The sequence below is a fragment of the Heterodontus francisci genome, chromosome 13 (genome assembly GCF_036365525.1).
Source record: "Heterodontus francisci isolate sHetFra1 chromosome 13, sHetFra1.hap1, whole genome shotgun sequence".
NCBI classification, from domain to species: Eukaryota; Metazoa; Chordata; class Chondrichthyes; order Heterodontiformes; family Heterodontidae; genus Heterodontus; species Heterodontus francisci.
Window position 1 is genome coordinate 71441293 of NC_090383.1, and position 13011 is coordinate 71454303.

General features: G+C 39.7%; 1 protein-coding gene across 13 annotated transcripts in view; it reads left to right on the forward strand.

The window, feature by feature from the left end:
* The window catches only part of nrxn1a (neurexin 1a), a 2153831-nt gene extending 2149979 nt beyond the window's left edge, over nt 1–3852 (forward strand). For 12 of the 13 annotated variants that reach the window (XM_068044956.1, XM_068044955.1, XM_068044965.1 and 9 more), the window contains one exon: nt 247–3852. In XM_068044956.1, the coding sequence (XP_067901057.1) occupies nt 247–551 (305 nt within the window). In that variant the 3' untranslated portion in view covers nt 552–3852. The remainder of the gene's footprint in view (nt 1–246) is intronic. The other variant, XM_068044958.1, reaches the window with a different exon arrangement.
* The last annotated feature ends 9159 nt before the right edge of the window (nt 3853–13011 follow it).

Consider the following 13011-nt stretch of genomic DNA (forward strand, 5'->3'; position numbering starts at 1 on the left):
GCAAAAGGAAGTCAGAACTAACAAAGTACTTTTAAGCACTAAGAGAACACTTATTTTACATCCTGCTAAGCTTTGCAACCACTCATCCTTTCCCAAATTGTCAGCCAAAAAAAAAATTAACAGTGGCTTGAAACCCCTTCCAGCTTCTGTATTGTACCCTTTTGCCCGCCTTATCAAATTACACAAATGATAGAAAGCTCTAAAGCCCAGTAGTAACCTCCCATATGTTTCATGATGTACCCACAGCAAACCCCACCGGACCAGGTGGCAGAGGCTTCCCAGGAACAGCAGAAGTGATTCGGGAATCGAGCAGCACCACGGGGATGGTGGTCGGGATTGTTGCAGCAGCTGCTCTTTGTATTCTCATCCTCCTCTACGCTATGTACAAGTACAGGAATAGGGACGAAGGCTCCTACCATGTGGATGAGAGCAGAAACTACATCAGTAACTCCGCTCAGTCCAATGGGGCTGTAGTGAAAGAGAAGCAGGTGAACAATGCCAAAAATTCCAGCAAAAATAAGAAGAATAAGGATAAAGAGTACTACGTCTGATCATACACTTTGAAGAAAAAGCCTGTAAAAAAGAAAAGGAAAACAAAAAAAAACTTCATTTTATCAAAGACATGATAAAACTGAGATTTACTTTTTGCAAAGCACACGGGATAAAGACAGTACACATAATCGGGAAGGAAAGACAACAGTTTGTAAAGTAAGCATTAACATTTCAAGCTGGTTGAAGTCTCCTACTTGTTCACAGTGTTTTCATTCGCTCTGTCTTCTCGTTGTCTGAACTTTACTGTGGAGACAACAGCATGAAGCATTCATAAAGAAGAGTATTACAACAGTGCAGAGAATCTACCTGTTACCCATGAGTTTTCAGCCAAAGTGCTAAACAATTGTGCAACATGACAGAAGTCTCATTTCTCCAAGAAACTTATAAAAACAATAGTTAGCAGACCCTCGACGGTAAAGGGTTTATCATCTTTACATCAATGGGCGACCTGTGTTTAAGTGTTGGCTACAACATAAGACTAATGTTAAAATAGTATAAAGTGGAATAATCCCTTTCTGGTTGTAAGAAGTAAGGAAAGCCTTAATTTCATCCACAGGAAATGTAAGGCATGGATATACAGATAAAAGAGAGCATAGATACAATCATTTGAAAATTTCCATGCACGCTAATATGTTATTACATACATTTATACAAACACGTATATGTGCTTTCTGGACTGTGATGAGTGATGTTTTATAGCCTGTTGTATAGACAATGCAAATATCTCTGCTATCCAGACATTTTTTTGGTAAACGTAATGTTATAGCTGTAGCTAGGTATAGACAAGTTTGACGTTGTTGATGACATCTGCAATGTTAAAATGTTTTTTGCAGCCGTCATTAATAGTCTCAAACTTTTTTTAATTTCCATCGTTATGAATGTCAACCATACATGTATGAGGGATACACATGAATGTACATATGATTTAGCTGCATTTTTTGTAATTGACTCAGACAGTAATCTCTTCTGTTTTTATGAGGTTTTGTTGTGTGGGAAACAAAGCAAGTTTTACACTGAAATGGTGGCTAATGCTATGAAATCTTTGTTAGCTAAACCAATGGAAATTGGTTTCAATTATTTCACCTTGATTTTTTAAATGTTTGTTACATCCAATAAGGAAAATGAAAAATGCTAAAAGAAATATCTGATCTTTCAATTATTTGCAAGCCACATATTGATGTTGCTTTATGTCAATGCACTTGTTACATGGAAATCCTCTTAAGTATCTACAGAGTCATTGCAGAAAATACAGTGACTTGTTTGTTCCTATTTTGTAATGTTATGTTTTATTATTTTTTATTTAAAAATGTCCCTTATCCCATTTGAAAGTTGAAAGTTTAACATTAAAGCATTGAAGGTCTTTCATTTTCTAGCTTTGACTGAACAGTCTTACATATGGAATATTAAAATGTATAGATCTTACCAACTCATTATTTAGCTTCTATATTATTTTTAGATGATTTCACAGCAATAAACCCAGTTGTAATGTACTTCAAATCAAATACAAAGAGAATATATTAGGTTCTATGGGTGTACTTCAAGGGAAACCAGCTGAATTGTTAGAAGACCTCCTGGGAGGAAAATAGATGTTCACACATTCTAACAGGAAGGAGGAATTTAAAATTAGCTTTAAACAGCAGGGGCCACAACATAACAGGAATCATGTATTTCGTGTCAGCAGTTACTGAGAAATTGGCTATAGTCTCCTTGGATACTGCTACAGCCACCTCGATGACATCTAAAACAATTCATTACATTAGTCACTTTATGCTATCCACCTCAGATGAATCCTGTCTAAACAAAACTCATTTCTAATCACTTTGCTTTTACCTTGGAGAGAAAGATGTGTTCCCATCCTGTATATCAAAAAAAAAGTCATTTTCTGAGGAAGAGATGGATGAGCCAGATGTGTCCTTAATCACAATGTCACACGCAACTGGTACAGTGATGTGATGTGATGTAATTTATGCGATTATATTGTGCATTTGTAAACAGTAATACAGTACCTAAAAATTGTTCATGAAGACTGCACCCCTTTAAATTATATATGAATACTAACATTAGATTGATGACCCATTTTATTCTGTAGAACTATGATGCAGTTGCAGTGAAAAGTAGTTTTACTATGGCTCCAGCAACATAAAAAAGACTACCATGTTCAATCTTCCCACACAACTATTGTTAATGTTAACATTGTGAAATTAGAAATGTCTGAATAAGTCATTCTGAACATTTCAGAATTTCCTAATTGTAACAGAAGGAGACTTGACAATCCCACAGGATCAAGTTTACAAGCAACCTTTTACAGTGAGCTCAATGTCTGTTTTTTCCCCTCAAATTGCAGTAATCTGCTATGTTTTCCTTACGAGGAAAGCAGATTCAGAGGTTGTTGAAAAGCTCCTCTGTATCTGAGATTGAATTTTAGGTTTCATGGCGTTCTGGATTCAGCATGGAATCATAATTGGTGCAGGGTGGAACTCTCCAGTAGTTGCATTGTTCTGATGATACAAAGATGAATAAAAGAGACCAACAGGCTGGTGATTAATATGGACAACAGATAAGAGATGGAATAAAAATATTTGTTTACTTTAGTTAACCCCATTATTAAATACACTCATACAGTCAGAAATACATTAAAAATGGCTGTAGGAACTTTAGAAAGCAACTAGACAACAGTAGAATATATTGTAAAGTAACTAGCACTTGACTAACAAAGACAGTTTTAAGCTATTCATGTTGCCAAGGTGGTTGTATCAATGCAGTCAACAATTTGGTTTAATGGCTGCACCGAAGCAACTTTTTCTTACGTCTTAAACTACCTACAGCCCCTAGCATGGCAGTTTCCAAATCTCATTTAGATTAATACTGTTTGGTACTGTAATGTGTTGTGTTTTGGCAAACTCTTGTTTTAAAACTGTATGAAAATTTACTTATGAATGATGCATTTCAAACAAGATAGACAGGCAAAATCATTCAGAAGCCCCATCTTCGAGTGCTTTGTGTGATAAATATTGAAAGAAAATTTTGTTGCAAAAGCCAAGTTAACCATTATTGGAAATGCTAAGCCAGTGGAATTTACTGTTTTTGTTAATAAAATGTTTCTTATAATAGACATCTTGTGATACACAATCCTTTGTTACTTCTTTGTTTAACTCCAAATATCACACATGCTGACAGAGAGTACCTCATTGGTACAGGTTTGACATAATATTTCCGTAACATGGAAGAGCCTGACATTTTTCTACTTTACATAGTTTAATCAACTACTCTGTTTATGGATTTGTAACCAAACCAAAATGGACCACTTAAGAACTTTTGAATGTGACTGCTTTGCTGTATTTTATTGGATGAAATAAAGTTCCAGATATATTGGCGTTATCACAGGTGATGCTACTTCTAATGCATTTGTATGTATGTCTGCTCCTGGGATTGGAAAACAATCTATAAATAACAGAATGTAGGCTGTGTCAGCATCTCCCTAGAGATCTTGAGATCCTTAATCAGAATGTCATTCATTTACTCTTTTATTTTACTTTGCAGAGTAACAACTTTTATCTAAACTCATTGAGCTTCTAATTAAAGTGATGCAATTGCTTGTTTTGATGCAAAATGATCACTCATGCCTCTTTCTTTAGTAACAATTTCAATGCACTCTGTTACTGTGATTAACCCTAGTCAACACTTTCTTGACCAGTAGGTCAAGAAAGATCAGGATTCGGGACACCAAATAAAGTTCTTTAACTGCTTCATAACATGGCAGTTGAGGTTACACAATGTAGTTAGGTTGTACTTTATTCTTACTGCCATTTGAACACACCAGTGGTCACCTTCAGACCATTAGGTGTGAGATATAATTTAAAATTATGATGCTGTTTAAAAATTGTTATGCTACATTATTTCATACATCCCATAACAGATGCTTCTTTCCTGAAAGTCACTTTCTCCTCATTCTTGATCGCTGCAGTGCTGAATTAGTGTAGTTTACTCATTTCTCTATTCCTTTGTTAAAGTTTCTATGACTTTAGCATGTTGCATAATTTTGTTCTCTTTTGTCTCTGTACTCTGTACAGAAGGATCAGTAACCAGAGGAAACAAATTCAAGGCAATTGCAAAAAAGCCAAAGGTAAAATGAGATTTTTTTTAATGCAGTGTGTTATTATGTTCTGCAATGCACTGCATGAAAGGGTTGCAAATGCAGATTCAATAGTAACTTTTAAAAGGGTGTTACGACCAGGTGAGAAAGGTATCTAGGGGTCCCTTTTAGCCTTCACCTTGTCTTATTCTAACAGGGTTTTAATTTTTTAATACACTGTGTTTTGAGCTGTCCCTTGGTGAATCCTTGTTTACTGATTTCCAATTATAAGGCAAAGAAGTGAGCACACCAGGTTTTCTTAGGTTTAAAGAAGGAAAGTGAAATTTATTAAAATGTAAACTCTAATTGGGTTAATGCCTACGGATATACGACACACCCACGTTAGCATGCACACGCGATACACACATGCAAATAGGGACAGAAAAGAGAAGAAAAGAAAAGTAGAGAGGTTTGAGGCAATATTAGAAGAGCTTCTGGTTACTGTGCTTCAAGCTCACTGTAGTCCTTTTGTAAGTAGTCTTACTTTTTGTTGGGGCCCAGTATTCTGCTGAAACCTTGTTCACGCTAGGAGACTTTTCTCTCTTGGGGTTCATGTGTCTTCGGTGGGTCTTCAGTTCCATGAGAAAGAGATGGGAGCAGACAGGAGAGAGATGTTCTCAGTCCAGGAGCAAAAAGCTTTCTGAGTTTCAAATACTCTGTGGCAAGTTCAAATTCAAACAGCCAGTTAGTCATGTGACTAAAGTGATCTGATCAGGTCTTCTGTGCATTGGAGATGCAGGGGCTGGGTCCTTTGTTCCTACACTGTCTGCTAGTATGCAAAAAAGGTCTTTACGGCGAGGGGCCTGGCAATTCCTTGTGATAGGCCCCCTTCTTCTCAGCAACAATTATAAGTTTTTAATGTCCATGTGGTGAAATAATGTGTGCCTCATTCTTGGCAGATGGGGGCCTGCATGACAAGGGAATTGGATAAGTACTTCAAGGGAAGAAAATTGCAGGGCTATGGGGAAAGAACAGGGGAGTGGGACTAATTGGATAGCTCTTTTAAAAAGCTTACAAAGGCACAATGGGTTGAATGGCCCCCTTCTTTGCTGTATCATTCTATGATTCTATGAGACTCTTTCCCCTACATTCATATCCTTTAAAGTGTGTGCTTTTTAAAAATCACAACATCAGGGGTTTAATTTCCTCTGTTACTGAACTGGATAATACTTCCACATAATATTTATTTGTATGCTATTTATCATGTTTGTTAAGCCTGTTTTAAAGTACTGCACAGCACGATTTTTATGTGAACAAGTAACCAATTTGTTACCAGAGAGAATTGAACCCATTTTTGGTTCCTATCCTATGACCTATTAAACATTGATTTTTATTTATTTCAGTAATTTAAACCCCTAAGAACACCAATCAATTACTTATTTTCTTTTTTACTTCAATATTCAGTCATTCAGTCATTATTTTGTCTCATCTACCCCATAAACGTCAGCTCATCCAAAACTCTGCTGCTCACATCCTAACTCTCACCAAGTCCTGTTTCCCCATCACCCTTGAGCTCACTGACCTATATTGACTCCCAGTCAGGCAGCACCTTGAATTTAGAATTTTCATCCTTGTTTTCAAATCTCTCCATGGTCTCTCCCCTTCTTATCTTTGTAACTTCCTCCACCCCTATAATGCTCCGAGATGTCTGCTGCGGTTTCCAGCTAAAGACTTGCAGGTTGATAGGTAAATTGGCCATTATAAATTGCCTCTAGTGTAGGTAGGTGGTAGGAGAATTGAGAGAAGGTGGGGATGTGGTAGGGGAATATGGGATTAATGTAGGATTAGTATAAATGGGTGGTTGATGGTCGGCATAGACTCGGTGGGCCGAAGGGCCTGTTTCAGTGCTGTGTCACTCTATGACTCCTCTAATTTTGGCCTCTTGCTGATCCCTGATTTCTATAGCCACACCATTAGAGGCTATGCCTTCAGCTGTCTACGTCCTAAGTTCTGGACTTCCCTCCATAAACCTCTCTCCCTCTTTCTCCTCCTTCAAGATGCTCCTTAAAGTCTACCTCTTTGACCAAGTTTTTGGTCATCTGTCCTAATATCTTTTTAAGTGCCTCGGTGTCAAATTTTGTCTGATAATGTTCCTGTGAAGCACCTTGGGACATTTTATGACATTAGAGATGTTATATAAATGCAAGTTGTTATTGTTGTAATTTTGAAACCTTTTGGGTCTGTCTTTTTTACTCACAGTTTTATTAAAATGGTTGGGTTTTTTTGTCTCTCTTTCTCCTCATCTGTAACATGATATAATGTTGCTGTTGTAGGGTAGACATCTTAACTCCATCGCAACTGTGCTCAACAGATAATTTATAATATATAAGGAGTACATGAACTGCACAGCTAGGGTAAATGAGAATATTTCGCTCACTAACTGTACATACTGGCACCTTTTTTAAAGAGGCAGGTTGGCCCCTTTATCTATAGTTTTTGCTTTGCTGTGAATGACTAAATATAACATTGATTTTATGTATTCACAAATAGGCATAAAAATATTACATTTGCAAAATGGTTACTTTTCCCCCTTCTCCTGAAGGTACTGATGCATTCAGGGAGATGGCTGCCTAGGTATTTGTTGCCTTCTGTACCTTGATCAAGGGACCATTCTTCATATGCACATTTATACAGTGAATGTCAACAGTGGTGCAGTGGTCAGCAGGACGGCACAGTGGCGCAGTGGTTAGCACCGCAACCTCACAGCTCCAGGGACCCGGGTTCAATTCTGGGTACTGCCTGTGCGGAGTTTGCAAGTTCTCCCTGTGTCTGTGTGGGTTTTCGCCAGGTGCTCCGGTTTCGTCCCACATCCAAAGACTTGCAGGTGATCGGTAAATTGGCTGTTGTAAATTGCCCCCTAGTGTAGGGAGGTGATAGGGAATGTGGGATTACTGTAGGGTTAGTATAAATGGGTGGTTGTTGGTCGGCACAGACTCGGTGGGCCGAAGGGCCTGTTTCAGTGCTGTAACTCTAAATAAAAAATAAATAAATAAGATATTCACAATCAAGCTCAAGCAGGTCCTCAACTGACAACAGTAAACATGTGCTGTCCAACAGATATCAGTAGGTAGTGATCAGGAATGAAAATCTTGGTTATTTTTCCCCTCCGACATTGGAGACACTAAGGCCAATTATGATATCCCCATCAACACCATGACAGAGATCAACTAACTCAGCATCTTCTTGGTCTGTGTTTCTCAGATCTGCTAATAACTTTACCAGGTCATTAATTTACTGTTTCATTACAAAGTTGTTTTTAATTAATGATATGTGAACTTTGTTACAATATCAGAGTTGTTACTATTTAAAAGGTAAAGAATGCAAAGTGTGAGTATTATGAACTCGAGTCTACCACAGGTACTTTCTTTGATTCAATTGTATCAACTGCACTTGGAAACAGTTTAAGTGTCTTTGTTTTATGGGAGCTGACTCATTCTGCCCTATATCTACTTGTGCAATAGAACAAATCAGGGCATTACATTAATATCCCCTTGCAACGAGAACTAGATATTCATGTCTTTTGCATATATATTTCTTAAATCTTGCTGAGGGTGAGCTGAGGCCAGATAAAAACCAGTAGGTTGTTGTAAGAAAGCTGATCTTCTGTATCATGAAAAATATATCCTCAGGAGCCAGACAAATCCTGAATAACATCCATGTACTCCTCACCAAGAAACAAACTGTTTGGGGTTTTACCTCCCCACATAGATCTAGGGATGAATGACTCCTGACTTGGTTCACCAAATTGTCTTGCATTTAACCCAGTTTAGGTCAAAATTATTTTAATTTACGAACCCTCAGTTAGTTTGCTCTCAAGTTGCTGAGTGAGCGACTCTTGTTAAACTATCAAGGAAGAATCCAGACTGCAAGTCATGCACTAAAGAGTATTCATTGGTTATAAAGCAGAATTTAAAATTAAAGTTGGTTACAGGAATGTTTAATAGATGCACAAAAATGTACTCACATTTATCTGGCAGTTAAACAGCAAATCATTGAGTCACTTACCAAAACAGGTCGCAAAAGTTACAGAAACAATTTAATGTATCACTGTAAATCAGCACTAATGGATGCTGAGCACTAACCATAGCAGTGACCAGATTCTGAGGCTATAAATTGTTGAGACTAATTTTATGAGTAATGCCTTAGACAGCTGACAAGTTAACAGCTTTGAACAGCCAATGTATTAAAAAGCATGTCAGCATGTGATTAACAATATTCAGAGCTTACATGGCCTGTATTCTCACAAGCAATATGGTTCAGTCAATTTCCTTTCTTATCTGGGACCCAGACGTTAGCTTCTGGATTGCTTCAAGAAAGCTCCCCCTCTGCCAGCAGGGTATATCCATTCCCACTTGGAAATTCAGTTCCAATTGGATCCACCTTATGCATGAGTTATGATATCTGGCCTGGCTTTAGAGTCATAGAGTGATACAGCACTGAAACAGGCCCTTCAGCCCACCAAGTCTGTGCTGACCATCAACCACACATTTATACTAATCCTACATTAATCCCATATTCCCTACCACATCCCCATCTTCCCTCAATTCTCCTACCACCTACCTACACTAGGGGCAATTTACAATGGCCAATTTACCTATCAACCTGAAAGTCTTTGGTTGTGGGAGGAAACTGGAACACCTGGCAGAAACCCATGCAGTCACAGGGAGAACTTACAAACTCCACACAGGCAGTACACAGAACCAAACCCAGGTTGCTGGAGCTGTGAGGCTGCAGTGATAACCACTGCGCCACTTTATTCTTACCTTTCTCTAATTTGGGGCATTTTTAAAGTTAAGTGTTTTCACACATGATGGTGGAAATAGGGAGGTAGATCTACTGGAAGAAAGGATGAAACATTTGTCAAAGATAATTAAATGAATTGGTTCTGAAATGTTTAGCGAAATCAAATAGATAAGGCACCAGGCCCTTGGCTGTTGAAAGAAATCAGAGAGGGGATAGCAAAGGATCTGGCCACAATTTAGATCCTTTTTAAATTGTGCTATTGGACTAGAAAGTAGCTAATGTAGTAAGTTTGTTCAAGAAGGGAGAGAAGAATAAACCATGAAACTATAGGCCAATTAGAATAACACCCATTATGTGCAAACACTTAGGAGCCAAGTTTAACTGAACCAACCCTGAGTGAAACTGATGGGATTAAATACAATGCTGGTTTTACACACTGAGAGATTTTACTCTCAATTAAAGTCAATATTGGACAGGGTGTAAAACAAGCATTCCACCTAATCCCATGGGTTTCCTGCCAGGCAAGTTAGGTTAAAATTAACCCCAGAATGCAAGGTAAAATTAATGAACATTTAGAAATGCATGGATTAGTTAACCACAGCCAGGTTAAGTTTGTTATTGATAGGTTTTATGACAAATTTGATATTTTTGAAGAGCTAACTAATTTGATAAACTGAATGCAGGAGATGTATACAGATTTTCAGATGATGCTTGATAAGCTGACATGTAGAACAGTCGTTAGAAAAAGTCAGGGATTTGATATGAGAAAATGTAGCAGCAGGAATATAAAGTTGATGAACAGGAAACAGGAGGCTGGATTTTGAGAAGGTGATGGAGACACGTTAGAGGGCAGGTGAGCTGACAAATTTGCGCTGCAGCGTAGCGTGCTGGATGCCCAACGTGAAGCCACCCTCTGCGCCATTTTTCTGGAGGCAGCTTCTTGGACAGGACAGCCACCCACCCACTCGTGGTGGGCAGGCAATTTAGCTCATCAAGGAGGCAGTTGAAAGGTACTTAAAAAAAAAACTGAGAGGTGCATGGGCCTCATGCTGTGTCAGCATCTCATTCAAGCAGATGAGATGGCTGCTTAATGGGAAGCCCTTGACTGAAGCGACAGCCATTTAAATGATGTATAAAAGTAGTAATCATTGAGAGGAAACGCATGCCCATCCACTAACCTGCCATTTTTCAAGTGGAGCTGTCCAATTGGGATTGGTGGTGGAGAAGAAGGGACTTGGAGAACGTCCCTCTCATAAAGGCGCAAGGGAAGTTTGGCAGCTGAGGTCCTACTGCCTGACACTGTCTCTGATAATGGAGGCCAACCACTCAGAGGTGGATGGAGGGGTGGGAAGGAGTAGTGGCCCCAGCAACAAAGGCAGTCACATGGTGCCCATGGATGCAGAGGTGCTGGTCGAGGAACAGAAAGGGCCAGAAGGCAATGCCCATGGAATCGAGTGTACCAACCAGAAGATCAGCTTCCTGAGCATGTTGGAGCAGCAGTGCTGCTGACAGCTTCACCTATCTAGTCTTACCTTCCAGGAGAGCAGTGGACCTGCAAGAGGAACATTGAGTGGGGAGCAGTTAAATAAAGGCTACAAATTGCGGCCTACAGCACTTACCTTCCGGGAGAGCAGAGGACAGAAACGGGGATTATCCTGTGATGAAAGGCTGACAAAATTGGGCCTCTATTCTCTGGAGTTTAGAAAAATGAGATGATCTAATTGAGACATACAAGATTCTGAAAGGGCTTGATAGGGTAGAAGCTGAGAGATTGTTTCCGCTGGTTGGGGAATCTAAAACGCGGGGGCACAGTCTCAGGATAAGGGTGGATCATTCAGGACTGAGATGAGGAGAAATTACTACACTCAAAGGGTTGTGAATCCTTGGAATCCTCTACCTCAGAGGGTTGTGGATGCTCCATTGTTGAATAAATTTAAGGCTGGGATAGACAAATTTTTGGTCTCACAGGGAATCAAGGGATGTGGGGAGCGGGCAGGAAAGTGGAACTGAAACCCAAGATCATCCATAATCCTATGGAATGGCCGAGCAGGCTCGATGGGCCATATTGGGTACTTCTGCTTCTATTTCTTATGTTCTTGTGTTCTTGTGACCTGCGGGAGGAACACAGAGCGGAGAACAGTTAAATAAAACCAGAGGATCATGGCCTACAGCACTTACCTTCTGGTAGAGCAGCGGACAGGAGTGGAACCTGTAAATAGCTGGGTTAGTACACTACCGTTAGGGTGCATGCATAAATAGCTGCACATTAGAAAAAAACTTAAAATTAAAATGTATCGTATTTCCTTAATTAATTAAGGCACACAAGCAGAAGGGAAAAACTGGTGAGTCTACTGTTCTCTTTTATTTTAAAGCAGTATGGTTATTACTGAGGTTATTACTACTATTGGTAACATTTTAGTATTGGTAGAGTATATTAATACTGGTAAGGTGGATTAGTTTTGGTAATTGAACATCACAGAAAATGGGTAGGTGATTGGCTGGGTGAGACTGGAGAGCTACAAACAGTGCGAGAGGGGAGAGAGCAACGAGGGACAGGGGATAGTCGGTGAGTATCTGGTGGGTACTTTCTTATTTTCTTTTTTCTGCTGATTTTTATTTTTTCTCTAACATTTAAGTCTATCCACTAAGTAGAAGCTGAAACACCAGTAGTTGGTAGGTGGTTACCCATTCATTTTATTTATAACCATATTATTGTGTTTATTTAGCTTCCAATTTTAGTGCGGTAAATAAATAATGTGAGGCATGGCAGGGCTGCTCACACCCATCGAATGCACATCCTGTGCCATGTGAGGAACTCCAGGACCCTGCTCTTGTCCTGGACAACTACATGTGCAGAAATTGCCGCCAAATGCAAAAACATGAGCGCTGAATCCTGGAGCTCAAGGAGCATCTGGAGTCACTGAGGTGCATTCGCGAGGGTGAGAGATATGTGGATAGCATGCTTCAGGATGTGGTCACGCCACAGCTTCAGAGAGCACAGGCAGAAAGGGACTGGGTGGCTGCCAGAAAACAAGAAGAAGAAGGCAGGTAGTGCAGGAGACGCCGGAGGGCATCCCACTTTCTAACCGGTATTCAGTTCTGAGTACCGATGGGTTCCTCTGGAGAGTGCAGTGAGAGTCATGACCAGAGCACCATGGGTGGCTCAGCTGTGCAGGGAGGGAGGAGAACAGATAGCACAGCAATAGTGGTAGGGGATTCTATAGTTAGGGGAACAGACAGGCGATTCTGTGGTCACAGACATGATTCCAAGATGGTATATTGCCTCCCTGGTGCAAGGGTCATGGATATCACCAAGCAGCTACAGAGCATTCTGGAGGGTGATGGTGCACAGCCAAAAATTGTGGTCCACATTGGTACCAATGATATAGGTAGAAAAAGGGATGAGATCCTGGAGGCTGAGTTTAGGGAGTTAGGAAAGAGATTAGCTAGCAGGACCTCAAAGGTGGTAATCTTCGGATTACTCCCAAGGCCATGTGCTAGTGAGTATTGAAATAGAAGAATACACCAGATGAATGTGTGGCTGGAGAGATGGTGCAGGAGGGACAGCTTCAGATTTCTGGGGC